Genomic DNA, 17,334 nt, shown 5'->3' with positions numbered 1-17,334 from the left:
AGGAATATTGTTAAGAAGAGGTAACACCAGTACTTTTCACTAGCTTAATACCTATTTTTTAAGATCTATGATGTTTAACTATTATACTGTAGATTTTAACTATTATAATGATTCTAGATATAGTGATTTTCCTAGGAAAGCACTATAAACAAGAGAGAACTGCAGGTAGGATCCCTATACACAAGTCTCATTTGCCAGTCCAACTTTCAGCTAAATTTATACCACATATTTAAATAATCTAAGGTATGGCTCCTTTGTCTCAAAATAATTCTATTGCTAATTCTCCTCAAGTATAGGGCAGTGGATGTGGGTTACGACTCATAAATTAACTTTTTTTTTTCCTTCTCTCTTTTAGTTCCTTTCTTTTGTCATTATTTCATAGCAAAGAAAATATCAAGCTTCTTAGTGGTTGGTTATGGACCAGCTGGAAAGAATAATATTTAAAATTAACCCTGTCTGTAGTGGAATGCAGGGCTCCTTTTCAGTGGTGCTGGTATCAAAGTCAGGTTCTATTTCATTAATCTGAGTTATTTCTCATTTTCATTTGACTTTCTGGAAAAGACGATCAGAATTCAAGAGTAGAGCGTAGGTAAGCAAAGTCCTGCTGGAACAAATTTGTAGTGCATAAGTTATGCTGAGAGTATTGTGCTTACTTGATGAAAGGGAGGAAAATGAGGAAGATAATGATATCATTGATACTTTAGTGAAACACCCATTCTAACAAGTTCATTACTTAAGAGTTAGCTTTTTCAAATTGGACAAAGTTATTTTTAAAGGGAAAACTTTAGAGAACTTCTGTATCATTTGGGCATGGTTGAGAATGCATCTCAAAGAAGAGTTTAAAAACAATGCTAAATTTTAATTTTTGTGTAGCAATATAAAAATATGTTGTAAAGCATTTTTGTGACTCTTCATGGAGAAACAATGTTGTTATTTTGAAAGAATAGATGTGTCATAAATCAAGCCAGTGAACTGATGTTAAAGTGCATTTCATGCGCGAATTAACCAGCTGCTAACTAGTAGATTTCAAATCGATGTGTTCTGCTTGCTGACTAATATGTAGTGTGCTCAAGCAGAAATACTGTATAAAGCACATGAGGTCATGGCTAGGAATATATGAGCTGCTTGAATTTTTGCTTGTCTAACACTTGCTAAAGCCATGTACTTATTGTGATGGTTTAAAGTCTAATAATTTCAGAGAAAAACCAAAACATTTCAGCTGATGTCTTTTTGAATCCAGTAAGACTAAAATATTTAACAAAATTTTTATGGTGAAGGTACAAAGTGAATTCAGAAATCCAGCATTACAAATTCATCGAGACTGAACAAGCTGCCAGGAGATGAGTCACTATTTTCAGGACAATCTCAGTGGAGTCATCACTGAGCTTTCTGATTTGTGTGTGCGTGTATGTGTGTGCTCAAGTTGTTCAAAAGAGATATTCTTAGTAATGTGTATGCATGCAAATATATACTTAGGATGCATTATAAAACTGTAAAACTGATGGCTACAGTATAACTGTATGGAATTCAATATGTATTATGGAACTGTAATTTGTACAGTGCAATGACTGTTTGGCAGGGAAGAACAGTGATCATACATGTGAGCTTTAGTTACTGACAGCCCATTCTGTGTTCTTCTTATCTGGTTTTAAATTTTGAAAAGAGGCAGGCAGACACAAAAGTTAAAGAGGGAGTTGCTTTTATTGTGTAAACACAAATATTTTGCTGCCTATTTTTTTTTTTTTTTTTAATTTCATGCATTTTGGGGAAAATGTATATATGAAGGTATGAAGGTGTTTGTTGTGTTTTTAATTGCAAAGTATCCTGTGGATCAGTCTGTAATAACTTTCATAAAAACTGCTATGTGGGGGCAGATTCTTGGTACTTTCCTGCCCAACCTTGAGGAACTTTAAGAATTAGTTTCAGATCACTGCTTTTCATTTGTCTTCAATATTGCAGCAGTAGGATTGCGAAATATGTTCGACATCTCCTGACTACAGGAGTGAGAGTTCATAATAGCTTTTACATAAACTTGGACTTGAAAATTTTGCCAAGAAATCTAGTGAATGAAAACATGTTTTGTCTAAATTTTGAAAAAAGTTTGATTCCTGCTCCTGCAAATTACTGGTCCCTGGATTAGTCTGTTTTCCACATCTTTACTAGATTTCTGAAAGGCTTCTTAATGAAAACAATGAGAGAGATGAAGTGGGAATGTGTCCTCGAGACTACACTCTAACAGCAAACATTCACTTGGTTGATTTTGATCTTTTTCCAAATATGTAAAGATGTGAGAATGGTAAATCAATTCCACATGCCAAAAAGGAAGCAAATGCATTGCTTTTCGTTACCAGTGCAAATGACTACAGCTCTCGCAAACTCTGGTTTAGCGTTCCCCCGGGGAACTCTGTTCTTAGTTACTTCTGCAGTATTCATGAATTCATGATTTCCTGGGCATTTTGTCTCCCAGAAATTTCAATAAATATCAAGTAAGTAAAGTAGAGAGAAGGCAGAAAAGCTTGCTTTCAGACTGCTGGTTTGGATACCCAGATGGAAGGAATAATGTAAAACCAGAACCCTAACAAGTTTTGTACATGCCTTCCGGTAAGAGCAGTTGGAGGGAGCTGCTGTGTAATTTGAAAGTTTGCTCTGTGCAAGGTCTGGAAATTGCTTTAAAACCATCCATGTTTTCAGAAGTGTCTGCCAAATCAAATACATTCAAAGTATGATTATAATGAAGCTGCTTAATTAAAAATGGGGTCTGTTTTTCCTGAATAATTTCCTGTTGCATTCATATCGGAATTTGAGAGAAAGGATAGAAGTCTGGGACCAGTAATACTTTTATTACCATTTCCACAACAAGCAGGCTGACCAAAAAAATTGTATGGTATTCTTATTTTGTTAAAATATACTGGATTTGTATACTTTTCTTGCCATTTCCATTAACCATTTACCTTTCATGCCTTGAAAAAAGGCAAGCTTTTGTCTTGTTTCTGATGTTTCTAGCTGTCAAAGCAGTTACTTCCATCTGGTCATTGAAGTACAAGTCTGATTTCAGTTGTGGGCTAAGTAGTGAACTACAAAGGAGACAAATCTTGAAGGCTGATGAGATGAGATACATAAACTCAAATAAATAAATCCATTCAATAATGAAGGATGCCAGATTTTTTTATTATTGTTTTTTGTTCTTGGAGTTATGTTTCTGAGAATTGATAGTTACGAGTCCGATGCCATCACATTAATAGATCTTGATGACAGGGTAACTTCAGTCTGACAAAGTACAAAGTAACTACTAACTATTGCAGAAAATGGAAAATAATTATTTAAATGCATAGAAAGTTCTCTGGTAGAGGTGGAAAGCCATGAAGATTAAGACTGAAAGAGAGAAAGAACAACAACAGCAACAAAGTTGTTAAAAATATCTGCTGTATAGGAAGAGGGAATAGTTTAACGAAAAGTTGTTGGTGACAGTTGAGGAGTACAGGAAATACTGAACAATATAGGCATTCAAAAACTCGATGGTAAATGAATCCTATTGATTTCTACGTGTCTCAAATAGTGGAGACTAAGGAATGGAGGAGATTACTGAGCAAATAACACAAAAAGACTGGAATAATAATACACGAAACAGAATAGGCAGAAGCAGTAGTGTGCGATGGCTGTAAAAATCAGACAACAGTGATTTTAAAATAAAACTGAAATTAAATTGCAGTCATTGCTAGAATAGAGTGATCATCCTGATTTTTTCCTTTTTGAAGCATAGGGAGTTTCTTTCTAAATGCATTTCACTTTTATTAAAACAGTGTTCTAATCTGTATAGAAAGGAAAATGTCCCTTTTCCAAGGCCTTCAAGAGCAGGCCGGATAAAGCCTTGAACAACTTGGTCAGAGCTCCCAGCTGAGCTTGCTTTGAGCAGGAGGTTGGATTAGAGACTTCCTGAGGTCTCTTCAAGCCTGAGCTTTCCTTTGATCCTATGAAAATGCTAATAGAGCATTATCCCTGCTAATCTTTCCAATATTAATCTCGTGTTGATTTATTGTAGATAAAATATGTAGATTGATTCTGGAAAACTAAATACATTTTGTTGTTTTGGGCATTGCAGCTGTTTTTTGCTACAAAGTTTTCTGTATCTGTCAAGGAAAGTTCACCTTTGTGATAGAGGCACTCAGAATGGAAATTCTTCCCTGTGAGATATTCCAATAGACTTTAAATTGTTCGTGGTTCAGCAAAGTCAAAGTATAATTAATGCAGGTGCAATGACTGATAAAGATGCAGTATTTTTCCACCTGAATTTTTTTTTTTTTCCAGATTTTTCTTCCTAGAACATAATAATGTTAATTTCTTTTTCATCTGAATACATCACTTATTCTCTCGGAAGTGTCTCTACTAACTGCGTTGCTGAAGTGTTGGTCTGTCATGCAAACTGGACTTTCTATCAGCTTCCACAGGCTTGTCATCACTATGAAATAAATGATATGTACTTATTTAAAATTATCCTTTTACTGCAGTGCTGGCAGCTCTCTGCAGTGCCTACCATTTTTGAGAGAAGCAGCCTGTCACATCACGGGTTATAGGGAGGAGAGTATTTAAAATACAGGAAAAGACCAGCATGACTTGACGCTATTTCTTTTCTCATCCTCATGCTCCTCATTGTTCAAACCCCATGAAATCTGCACGTAAGGTTACAGGATTCAAGAGATTGTTGGCTGAGGAAAGTGGCTAAATTAAGGTGTTTGTTTTATTCCCACAAGATTTATATGTAAACAGGAAAGAAACACATTAGTCTGAAGTGCAGTATGTAGCCTCTGGTGTATTAGACCATGATATATAAGTGCTTATAGGAACGTATCAGTGGGAGATTTGTACTCTCCAGGGTACATTGCTTCTTTCAAGACATGAGTTTGTCACTAACAGATTAATGAACCATTTTAGAGAACGTCTTGGAATCAGCAGGCCAGAGAGATGAGCTGTTGCAGGATCTGTGACAATGTTTAACAGAAGTGAACTGCTGCTGGTGCTTCTTATGCAAGTGTAGAATGGCATTAAAAGTAACTGGCAGATCACAGTTGCCTAGAACTGTTCGTGTTTGCTAAGTGGGTGAATTTCATAAAAGCGAGTGAGGCGTTTGGGGTTTCCACCTAACCATAGTTTCATTTTTTATTTAAAGGGGAAAGCCCACAAAATACCAAAACAACCAACACAGAAATCTGGCATGATTAGTAGTAGTACGTGAGAAAATAAATACATAGAGACAGAGGGAGGAGGATTTTAAGTTCATTTAGAACAAAAATCAAATTGGGCTATGTCATGCACATACTAGGCTTTTTTTCTCCTATAAATTTCTGTGAAGTATCAGCAGCTCTTGCAGACCACAATAAGCTGATGAAATAATTAGTCTAACTTCATTTCAGTTATATAGTACATTATTAAAGGAAATGTCATACATGCTATTGTTTTTGTAATTCTGAGATGAACTCAATCTGAGAGGAAATTTTGGGTTTTTTTGATAAGACTTTTCCTCAATCTCACTTTCTTGCTCTCACTCACTGTCTCTTTCTTATGTCAACATTCTCTGTGAGATTGTTGTTTAAACATTGCTTTGTGAGCTGATATTAAAATTTGTTTTAAAATTTCAATTATTAAATATATCCTTGATAATTTAGTTTGAGAACTTTAGATTTTGTCCACTTTTCCAATGCTAATATAACAGAGTTTTCTTGACTGTTGACTACTACAATTTAAGTTTAATTTTGAAAAAATTAGAGTTGCCCAGACTGATCAGTAATTCCATTCTGATTCCATCTGCCTAACTGAATAGTCTGTGTTTATCAGTTCTCTCTTTACTATTTTGTCTTTAAAATGGAGGTGATGTTTAGTAATTGCATAATGCTGAGATTAGTGAAACTATTGCCTTAGTATTGATTAACAGTCATACTTACTCCATCTTAATTTTTTAAGAACTCTTACAGGAAGACTGAGATGTTGTGTTTGGCCCTTTCTAACAAAAGCACATTTTCACATAGGTTAATAGATGTTTATTTATCTCAGTCTCACAGATATCATATTGCAAGTAAAGCAAATATTAATAGTTGCAGAATCATAGCATTATAGAATAATTTGGGTTGAAGGGACCTTCAAAGCTTCCCCAGTGCCACCCCTGCCATGAGCAGGGACATCTTCACCAGCTCAGGTTGCTCAGAGCCCCGTCCAGCCTGGCCTGGGATGTCTCCAGGGATGGGGCATCCACCACCTCTCTGGCCAACCTGGGCCAGTGTCTCACCACTCTCAGTGTACAAAATTTGTTCCTCTTATCCAGCCTGAATCTCCCCTCCTTTAGTTCAAAACCATCACCCCTTGTCCTATTGTGACAGGTGCTGCTAAAAGGTCTGCCCCATCTTTCTTATAGGCCCCTTTTAAGTACAGAAGGGCCATAATAAGGTCTCAATAGTGTTCTCACCAGTAAAAGAATTTGAAGGAGAAAATCATGAAGGCCAGAAAATATATCTGAAAGCCACTTGAAGAGTTTTTGTATTCCGTGATGGGAATATGAGTTAGAGTTGACAGAGGGTAGAGATAACACCAGAACAGGACAGCAGAATAGAAAAATAGCTTGAGCATATTTAGGAAAATGAAGAATATACATATATCTTGTTTCTTTAGTGTGTCTGCTATGGAAGTTATCTCACAGAAACTTCTCTTAACTGAGGAGAAAGCTAGCTTTTGACCTGGAAGGAAATACTAGCAAAATAATCTGTTTAGTAAAACAAACTAAATATAGCAAAGTAAATTCCTTTGCCTATAAAAATGGTCGAATAAAATATTGATATAGTATTTTGCTTTTCCAAGAACTGCATCCTCAGGCAGCCCAATTAAATGGGATCAGAGAAGGGATGTATTTTTGTTAAATACTGCATTTCTCAACAGCACTAAGCGTACCAATTCTGTCTGAAGCTAAGATCATCAATTTTTTGTCAGCTATTTCTCTTTTTAATATTAAAATTAAATTTGTACTTTTTCATTGAGATAACTTTGTGGCTTGTTTTCTTATTTCTGAAAAGAGGATTGTGTAATCACTGATAACGGAGTGATGGGAGTGTTAGTATTGTCGTATTCAACAGTTTAAAAGCATTTAGAGTATTCCTATTATGTCATCACTCAAAACAGGTCAGATGTTCACTGTATCATCCTAAAATGTAAACATGATTATATCATTTATTTGCAAGACTGAAGCAGCAGAAGTGACTGCTTAGTGTCATAAACTGACAATTTGCTTGTGGTTTAGTTTGGACTCTAGAGAATTACTGATATAGTAACATTTGGAAGTTTAAACCTAGTACTGAGAATGCTTTATAGCACTTCAGACTTTAATTCTTAGGCTGAAGTATTTTGAGTTGCTGATGATTTGTTGGTAGTTCAGAGAAAACGGACACTCTGGTGTGTAAGGTTGAGTGAGGTGATACAGGAATCCTTAAACTGTCAGGAGGCAGTGAAAGAGCAGCTCTGTCACTCGTTGTTTAACAAGTGTTGTAACGGGCAGCCAGGTTCTCTGGCAGTCTCATCTTTCATCAGACTTGAAAGGATGCAAATAAACAACCTGTTCTAGCAGTAAAATGCTGAGTGCATCTCAAGCTGTCCTTTACTCATAAAGCCTCTGTTTCTGTTGGACCAAAGGTGGCAGCTGGTTATTTAGGGATTTTTATGTATCCTTTTAGATGCAAAAAGGCAGATGGAACAAGCTAGAGTGCTAACAGGCATATTAATACCGTTTTTGTCATTGGAGTCTCCTTGCCTTGATGGAAAGAAGCAAGGCTGCACTTATATAAATTCTGGGAAGATTTTTTCATTTCAGTATTCTCCTTGAAAAATTTCGCTAAATACTTACCTTAAAAGTAAGTGTTATATACTTTAAATGAGCATCTATTAGTTTGATTATTGATTTTGTAAGTTGTTCAGAAGTCAATTACAGTGATACAGAGCAGCATTAAATCGTCAATTCTTTTGTTTTCTAAATGTATTCTTGAGGGGTTTTTTTAATGTGTTAGCAGCTCAGGAAACTGTAAAGCATCAGGAAAAAGAGCACTTGCCCGCATGTCAGGCCAGTTCAGTTCTGCACCTGAGCACAACCTCAGTTCTCATGTTTCAGGCAGATTTAATCTCACTGTCAATTACTATATTCTTATCTTGGATTATTTTTTTGCCCATTAAAAATATCAGTAAGACACAGAGGTTTCTGGTAGCTGTTTCTGTTTTTTTGCCTTTGAGTCTCTTTTGCAAAGTAATAGCATCTGCTGTCATCAAACTTTCCAGATGGATCTCCAGTTCTGTTTAATCACCAGTTTACTTCCACCCTATTTAAGAAATTGTTTTTTTGTTTTTCAATAATATCTTTTTACTCTTTTGCAGTACTATTAATAATAGTCTACAGTAAACGCAATATGAATATGATTTGTGGTGTAGGTATTTACCTTTCTGAAGATTTCTAGGATTGTACAGTTGCATAGGAGATGATCTGTGAACTTTGAATTATTCTCCCTTCTCTGTGAAATGGATTGTGATGTATGAGTAAAGGAAAAATTGCAATTCAAATGTAAAACTTTAAAAAAATATTTCTTGTGGCTTGAAATACTTTATTCTACATCAAAGACATGACTAAAGAGTAATAGCATATAATTTTGTCTGCGATAGAAAAATACTGTTTCCATACTGTTTCCAAACTTGCATTTATTCATCTTTGTATTAGCGTTGTTCATCTGAGAATCTTGACATGCTGTATAAAGAGGACTAGGTCCTTTCAAAAGAGGAAAATCCAACGATATCAAGATATGTGATGTGTGATACGTGATGTGACTCTCTTAAGCAAGCAGCAGTTAGATTACAGTTTTCAGTCCAAGTTCATTTTAATCAATCTTCCTCTTACTATCAAGAGACAGCAAATCAGAGCTAAAAGACATACAGCAGATGCTTTTTGATCAGAATGACATGCAGATTGCTGGCTCAGTAAAAATGCAGTATCATGGTTCAGTCTTGGTCACTTGTCAGAAATTAAAATCAAGTGTCACAGTGTCTTGCTAAACTAATTGACATTACAGGAAACATGTCAGCTCTAAATGCTTTATTTCATTTGAGTGCATGAAATATGATGACACTGCGTTGCAGTGCAATATATAAATCACCACGTAGAAACAATATAAATATTGGCTACTGTCAGTATCACTAAGGAGACACAAATTCCTGATCTTGTTGCTGAAATGGTAAAGCAGTCTCTTACTACAATCAGTAGCAAGAAGATTGATGCCTAGGAGTCAAACTCTACTGACAGTTGTTTGGCTTTTGTACACAAGTCTCTTGCTTGATTCAATAATGCTGTGTTTTTCTGAGGAGTGTTGTAGGAGCTAAACAGACCGTCTTTGCTTGTTTGTTCAGCTGAGAAATGAGAATTGCTGGTGAATAATTCTGGGATAGTTGCTGTAGAATATACAGTAAGCTTACTTGTTGGAATCTTTCCATTTTGGAAAGATCGTAGACTTTAGATCATACAACTCTCATCAAGAAAAACTACCTGGTAAGTATTTGGAGACACAATTAACAAGAAATGTTTCCAGCCTGGGAAGTGGGACTTGATAAATGGAGTGGGTTCAACTTGAACTCTGTAAGGTTCCTGATATCATTGTCATTTTTTTTTTGAAGTAAAGATTTATATAATGTGAAAAATATTTTTTTGAAAGGTCATAAGACATAATTTATTTTGACATTTCTTTGGTATCACCTATTCTTTCAATAGTTCTTTCTACTTTTATGTAAGTCACTTTATGGAGTCTCCAGTGTAAACAGAAATGACTTTTTGTGTGAATTTTCTTGATGTAAGTGGGAGAGGTAATTGTGAATGGAACATTTTGTAGTGGTTGTTTTTAAATGAAATGAGGATTGAAAGGATTGTTAATCAGCGCTCAGGGAAAGACATTGCTCTTGAAATAAATCCACTGAAGCTCCTGTAGCTTGAAGTGCTTTGTTTTAGATTGTTTTATATACCATTCGAGCAGTGAAACCTGTTGTGTTCTTCCCACTGTAGAAACTGCACATGTGAGTGATAACTTCACTTGAGTCTGAGGAGGGAGAAGAACTTACATTTGCTCTTGTCTTCTTAAGTATATAATAGCTTTTAATATATTGAAATACATTTTGCAGTGTAGATACATACTTTTGATACTTTACTTAGTGGCACTTCTAAATATGTCCTCAACAAGACAGCTTTTTAAATGTACATGGTAAACAAATAAAACATTCAGGCAAAATCTTCAGCTTCAAGCATTTTCAGAAGGAAATTATTTAGTTTTATAAATGCTGTACTGGGAAATGTAGTCAAGTACTTTTACAACTTAGGAATAACCAGGAAAGCGATGAGAAGTGGACATAAGCCAAACCACGAATCACTTCTCCATTTATTACTGCTAAGTAAAGAAAAACAGCTTCTTCGGCTCCATGCTGCTATATGTTGTATTGATAATATGCAAAATGTTTGTTATTATTTTTTCTTCTCTGAAATTTCCTGATTTTATTACTTCAAAATTGTTTCAGTAGCTGTGTTATAGCTCTGTTAATATAAGCATTGGTATACATTTTAAGCTGCACCGTGAATCAGTCCTGATTTGTTTAACGTAGAAGAGCGAGCTATATTTGAGGTGTTATTTTTCTCACGTTGGACCTTATTCTCATGCTTTGAAAAAATTTCTATCTGGCACAATCTTCTGCATTAGACTCCCACTGTCGCTGTGAACATCCGTATTTATGTCCTTTTTTGCATTGATCCTTTTTCCAGTATAAAAAAAGGACCAGTAATATACGTTTCACAGCTATTGACCCTGGGTGGGTTTAGCTAAGGCCTGTGTTATAGTCTGTCTAAGCTAATAATAGGCCAAAACTGGCATTTCTCTTTTGGTTTAAGAAAACTTTTATATGAGAGTATCAATGAGAAAATATAAATGAGAGTGCCAGTTTTCAGATTTAATGCTTTCCTGCACAGTATCTTCCCTTGGATCTTTGAAGCTGATAGTCAGTAACTGACAATTTGGCTGGCTGTAACAATTTTATTTAGCTAAATTTAAGTTTAAATCTCCCGGCATATATACATTTCCAGCAGCTAAAGGTGTTTGCAGAAAACTACCACACGAAGATAACGTTCAGGATAAAAGCTACTCATAAATATGCTGATACTAATAAAACTCTTTGCTACTTTTTAATTCATATGATAAAATTTGGGTTAAGATTAACTTTGTCTCATATTTTCTGCTCTTCTGTTCATTGTATGAAATGAATAAGAAAATTGGGAAGCTGAACTTTAACTGGTGCAGAAAAGAGGGGAGATATTTTCTTTGATTAGGATAGAATAGGAATAACTATCCATTTTCTCTTGACTAAACTGTGTCTGGACAAAATAAAGTTTATTAAATTTATATCTATATGAACAATGGAACAATAACAAAAGCTATAAAAAAAGATAATTTTCATGTATTTACAGAAAATACAGTATTTGCCTATTTGTATTCTATGTCATTCTTGTAACTTTATCTATACAAATACAATATTGTAGAGCATTTCAAGCTTCATGTGCCCAGGATAACTGATAAACCTGTTTATTTATGTTTGTACAATATGACTCTGTATGTCTATACTATAAGTAGTCTCTACGTTTGTAGTTTATTTCTGTGTAATGGTATACACAGACAGAGTTATCACAAAGTTTGGTTTCATATGTCTTTCGACTCGTTGTAATTACTGCATCGTCCTAGGCTTTTTAAGTGAATTCACTCCTGTTTCATCTTCATACTTACACTGAGCTTCTGACAATCCCATCCTGTGAATTTAATAGGATGCTAAGGACTTAAATTGAAATTGTCTTTTGCTAGCCACTTCTATTCCTGTATTTCTGTGTGCCCGTCTTCCTAAAGAGTAAAGGTATTTGCCTCTTTGTTTTGATGTTTATCCTTAGAATAGAGGGGGATTCCCATATTCAATGTGAGTTTAACCGTCTTTTTTCTTGTAGTATTTCTGATAGATGAGCACGTTCTTAATCTCAAAGTATAGAGTCTTGGGATACTTGAGGGACAATTTGTACCTGCACATCTTCTATTTGAGTTACTGTTTCATTTGAGATTTTGAAAACAGATGCTTCCCTCCTTTCTGAGGAATGAATTGCAGCTTATGTGACAGGCTTTAACTAATTCTGAATAATCATTTATACTTTGAAATTTGTGTTGAAACACATTCATTAATGATTTAAAACAAACAAAAAAACCTAGACACATAAATTCAAAAGATTGTGAGGTTTTTTTAAAAGATGATGTAAGGTGTCTTAGTTTGACCATCAGAAATGACGGTCACATCTGAAAACTCTGGGGCCAACAGATAACAAATACCTTTTCGCTGGGACAGCCACTTTGCTTCTGGAACACAGTGTGTTTGATTCTGAACTCCAGCCTGGTGACTTGGCTTTTCTTTCAGCTATACCAGTGCTCCAAATTTACAGTTTTATGTAATTCATTTTTTTTTTTCAGCGAACCTTACATGTTCAGTTTTCTTTCTCCTCTTCTTTTCCTCCTTTACTGAGGTGTGAAGAGGGAAGCATGGTCTATATATATATGCATGCTGTTAATTAATACATGTCCATTATTCCTTAGAAATAGGAATAAAAGGCAACATTCCAAGGATAATAGGAGAGCAATTGCTACAGCTCATCTACTTTATGTTGTGATATATTAGTATAATGAAGACTAATACATGTTATTACTGGCAATATATTACTGAACATTTTCTAGTATATGATTATGAATCAGACACTGAAGAACTGGGATGAAGCATTACAGTAAAATTCTTCAGATGTAGATGTTGAATGTTCTTGAAAGCAGACTGTCATCCTGATACAGGAGGGGTGGGAAGGGCAAGAGACTTCAGGTCATTAAAACTGGTCCAATTAGAATAGTTACCAGGTAAATATATTTGGTAGTAAAATAATTGGAGAAACTGATTTGGTGTTTCCCTCTTTGTAACTGTGCATGTTGTGACTGTTTGAGACCCCTGAGCTGAGCAGTGCTGAGTGTCCAGCTGAGTGTACATGCTCCAGTCAGCAACCGCAGCAAGTCATCAGCACTCACCTTTCACCATCGCACATGGGGACGGCGTTACCAGTCCGGCTTTGTCTTGGCAAGGAGGAAATGATGCTGGAAGTATTCTCAACAGAAACATGTAGTTCTTCCCGCTTCAGTGAAAACTGAAGAGGCATTTTTTGAAGCTCATGGATGTGGGCTCTTCTGGGGAAAGATGCTTAAAAAATAAGAGCATTTCCACCATGAAAATACACATCTCTGTAAAAAAAAATGGTTTGTCCTGATTCATCTGAGCACACACTGTTCTGCAGAACAGGCAGGGTCAATTATTTTCTAGGTGCTGTGTCATTACTTAGAGAACTGCTAGCATAGCCATAGTTGTCACAGACCCCTTCCTAATACACGTTTATGGGCAGACTGTGTACATTTTAAAGTGAATAATTACAGCAATCTATTTTATACATTTGAAGTTTCATTAATAAAGAAAGGAAAAGTAGTTTTCTGGGTACTCAGACACTAGTAATAAAAGTTATATCTGATTTTGATTTTCTTTTCAATTTGCCATTGAAACTGGCTTGAATTCCTTTCACATAAAATGTTCGTATCTTACATGCTTTCCTCTGCTATGCAATGCTAGAAATTAGTTTGTGAGATGCAGTCACCATAGTTAGCTAATTGTTCTGAGTTATGTGGGATTTCGTGTTTTCAAGTGCCTTAAACTGATGTATAGATACAGACTTTCATGCACTGAGATGGTTGAATCCTGGGTTTGAATCAGAGCAGCTTTTGTTGACTTTTTGGTGAAAGCAATCTTTCGTAAGCTAACAGTTCTCACTACTTAAGTCCATGTTAAATACGAATTCTAAATCAAAATAGTCTGAGGCCTGGTTATGACTTCTGTGGAAGCAGCAGAACAAGATGCTTGGTTTAGAATAATCCTCCTTTTGGTATTCCTTCGGGATTGTTTTACAGCCCTTAACCCAGTGATCTGTGTTCAGACATACAGCTTCTTTGTGTATTAGCTCTGGAGGTTGTTTAGTATAGGTTAATAAATAACGAATGTTCTGCCTCTGTGTAATAGGTCTCACAAAAATATAATATTTGTAATTATTATACTCTAAAAGATCAAAACATCTCCAAAGTACTTTACATTAGTGGCCTGCATCAAGACAACACAAGCCTCTTAATGGTGCAAATATTTGCCAAGATGCTTGATTGTGCTCTCTGAATTGTTCCATTGAAGTAACCAAAGGTACTTCATCTGTAAAATTAAGTAGAAGACTAAGACTCTGTAGCATAGAAACATCAGAGACTTCCCATGGATTTCAGTGCCCAGGGGAAAGTTAACAGACTTGGAAGAGATTTTAATTTAGAGAAGTATTTGGGTGGTAACTGCAACTTCAGAGATAGAAGGTCTGATCCAGAGCTCTATTGAACACAGGGGGGACCATAACACGAAATTCAGATCCGTGAATGTTCCTGTTTTTTAGATCTCCCAGGATTTTAAAGTACTACAGAAATTGCAGGCTGTTAAATGTCTACATTTTTTTTCAATTTTATTTTAAAATATTGAAATAAGAACTCGCAAGTCGTTCATAAAATGTAAATACCTCATCTTTTCTGTATACACATTTCTTTTATTAAGTATACACAAGATATTTGGTACTGTAATAATAAATAAATCTACTCATAGAAATTCTGAATATAAATATTTTGCATTAAGTTGCAATGACTAGATATGTGTTTACGTGAGTATTTATTTGTGTATGTATGCTGTCTGTTTCAATGCAAACTTTTTTGGTTTTATGTTCACAGGACTATACCTTGACAATGTACTTTCAACAAGCGTGGAGGGATAAGAGGCTGTCGTATAATGTAATACCTCTAAATCTTACTCTGGACAACAGAGTAGCTGATCAGCTGTGGGTTCCTGATACCTATTTTCTGAATGACAAGAAGTCTTTTGTACATGGGGTCACTGTGAAGAACAGAATGATCCGTTTGCATCCAGATGGGACAGTCCTGTATGGACTCAGGTCAGTATGAACCATTTCGAACTCTTCGGTCTTTTTATTTTCAGTCTTTTAATCATGGCTTCAAATTAAAACTCATTCTTTGCCTTTTTTTGATGCTGTTCTTTTTATTGCTATATTCTGTGTAACTGATGATACTCCAAAAACAATTTTGGCTAAAGTATTCTAAGAATGGATAAAGATTTTTTTTTTTTTTTTAAATATAAATTTTGGAGATAAACTGGTATTTTTAGTACAGTTCAAACATTTATATTAAGAACAGATAAGACCATAAATATTATTTTAAATACTCGTTCTGGATTAAAAGACAGTTTTAGAACTGCTTCATCAAAAGAGCTGAAGAAATGCAAAACGAGGATTAGAGGAGAACAGGGGAAATGTATGTGACAGATGAATTGATAATTTAACTAAATGATATACTTGATAAATATTTTTACTGCCCATTAGATTAGTTCATATGCTATACCCAGATGAATCAGTTCTCTGATTTTCACGAAGATGAGATATGACTTGAAATGTTTTTCAGCCTGATGTTATTGTGTGTCACTGTATGGAGAGTGGTGACTGGAGAAATCAACAAAACTTCACTCTTGAAGTTCTGAAAAAGGCAGGGAAATGTCTGTTTAGCAGTGTTTATAGAAAAAAAAAATTACTGATGAAGTGATTTAAATATATTCCTGCAAAAGATGACTGACTTAATATGGTGTGAGTAGCTAACAAAATAGAAAGAAAGGATTGACTGGGTTAATAAAAAAAAGCTGCAGAACATAAATCTAGAATGTCTAGAATGTCTCATGTTTTCCTGTTAAAAATAATATACAATAATAATTTTGGGGAACCTAATTCTTAAAACTTCTATTTGTGTATTTCTTTCATTTTCAGTGAGATTATTCTGTTGTCTGCCTATAACTGTCATGTCAAGAAGCATGCATTTTTAGCTTGACTATCTTCTACCCAGCTGTAAAGGAAAACAGCAGTGTCTTATGTATTTAGTTCTGTCACTCGAACAAACATGGGCCATGAAGTTAATATCTTATCAAGATCATATAAGTCACTGATTTGAATGCCTTTAGTTATTGCACTTTAACATGCAAATGTTTCTGGAAATCTTTACCATGAACTACTTAGATTAATGAGACAGCTGAGCAAATATAACTAATCTTGATATGTATTAATTTCCCTTTAGAGGCTTTTGTTTAGAACATGGGTACTCAAACTGTAATTCAACCACCTAAAACTAAGTCCTAAGGTGTCCTAAGACTTGAGGCTTAACACTTGGCATTTAACTTCAATTTTCACACTCAAACCTGAACATTTCCAGTGTCATAAAAGTTTAGCCAATTACTTATGCCAGGAAGAGCCTTTGTCAGGACAGGCGGTTCCCAGCTCTTGGGTACCAACCATTCCCCTTGAGACTGAGACTGGATCAGTGCTCTCACCACTATGCTGGAGTTGGGCTTCAAATGACTTTTGTCTGGATGGTCCCTGGACTTGTGCAGCCTGTACCAGGTAGTGATTCACCTCTGGAAAAGGGGGGTGAAAAATGTGCATTCACTCAGCATTTTTCAGAATAAATTATGAAATAAATATCAGGTTTAATGTTTTCAGTAGTTCTCACTTTTTATTGCTACTTATGAGGAGTTGTTTTCATTCTGAGTGCTCAACTGCATGGTGTCTGTTTTTGAAAATGTTGCTGAACAGTAAGTAGAGCTCACAAAATATTGTTCTGTAGAAGAAGCAGGTAAAATAAAGATTTTCTTTAGAAACTGTAAACCCGTTCATTCTGCATTCCTTCCCCGGTTGCGCTGGAGTGAACTGTACACTGAGGGCAGCGCCCGATGACTGTCACCCTGCACTCCCCCACCTGTCACACAAGATTAGGGGCTGCAATTGTCACATGTCCCACTGCAACTCTGTACTTGAACAGCAAAGAGAGGAAGGACATCTCTTGTTTCTTGGAGAAGCAACGTGTTCTGCTATTGAGACTATGCAACATGACCAGAAACCTAGCAGATGAACACATGGCAGGAAAAGCTCTAGCTTTTGACCACAGGATATTCATAAAGTCCGTTTTGTTTTCCAGTACAAGACTGACTGAGTAGCCTTTAGTCCTGGGAGGACTGTCAGTTTAAAGTTAACGGCTATTATTAGAAAAAAAAACCACAATTATTCGTACTTGCATGGAAATGGGGACCTAGCAATAC

At 35.4% G+C, this 17,334-nt stretch overlaps 1 protein-coding gene across 2 annotated transcripts in view; it reads left to right on the top strand.

Annotated features, from left to right (window-relative positions):
• Positions 1 to 17,334, top strand: part of GABRB2 (gamma-aminobutyric acid type A receptor subunit beta2) — a gene marked incomplete at both ends in the record, with an annotated part of 143,931 nt that overhangs the window by 32,687 nt on the left and 93,910 nt on the right. For both annotated transcript variants that reach the window (XM_082063821.1, XM_082063820.1), the window contains one exon: positions 14,913 to 15,133. In XM_082063821.1, coding sequence (XP_081919947.1) covers positions 14,913 to 15,133 — 221 coding nt within the window. The remainder of the gene's footprint in view (positions 1 to 14,912; positions 15,134 to 17,334) is intronic.

Source organism: Streptopelia decaocto (genome assembly GCF_964273445.1).
Source record: "Streptopelia decaocto genome assembly, chromosome: 12".
NCBI lineage: Eukaryota > Metazoa > Chordata > Aves > Columbiformes > Columbidae > Streptopelia > Streptopelia decaocto.
This window is presented reverse-complemented; position numbering and strand designations above follow the sequence as displayed.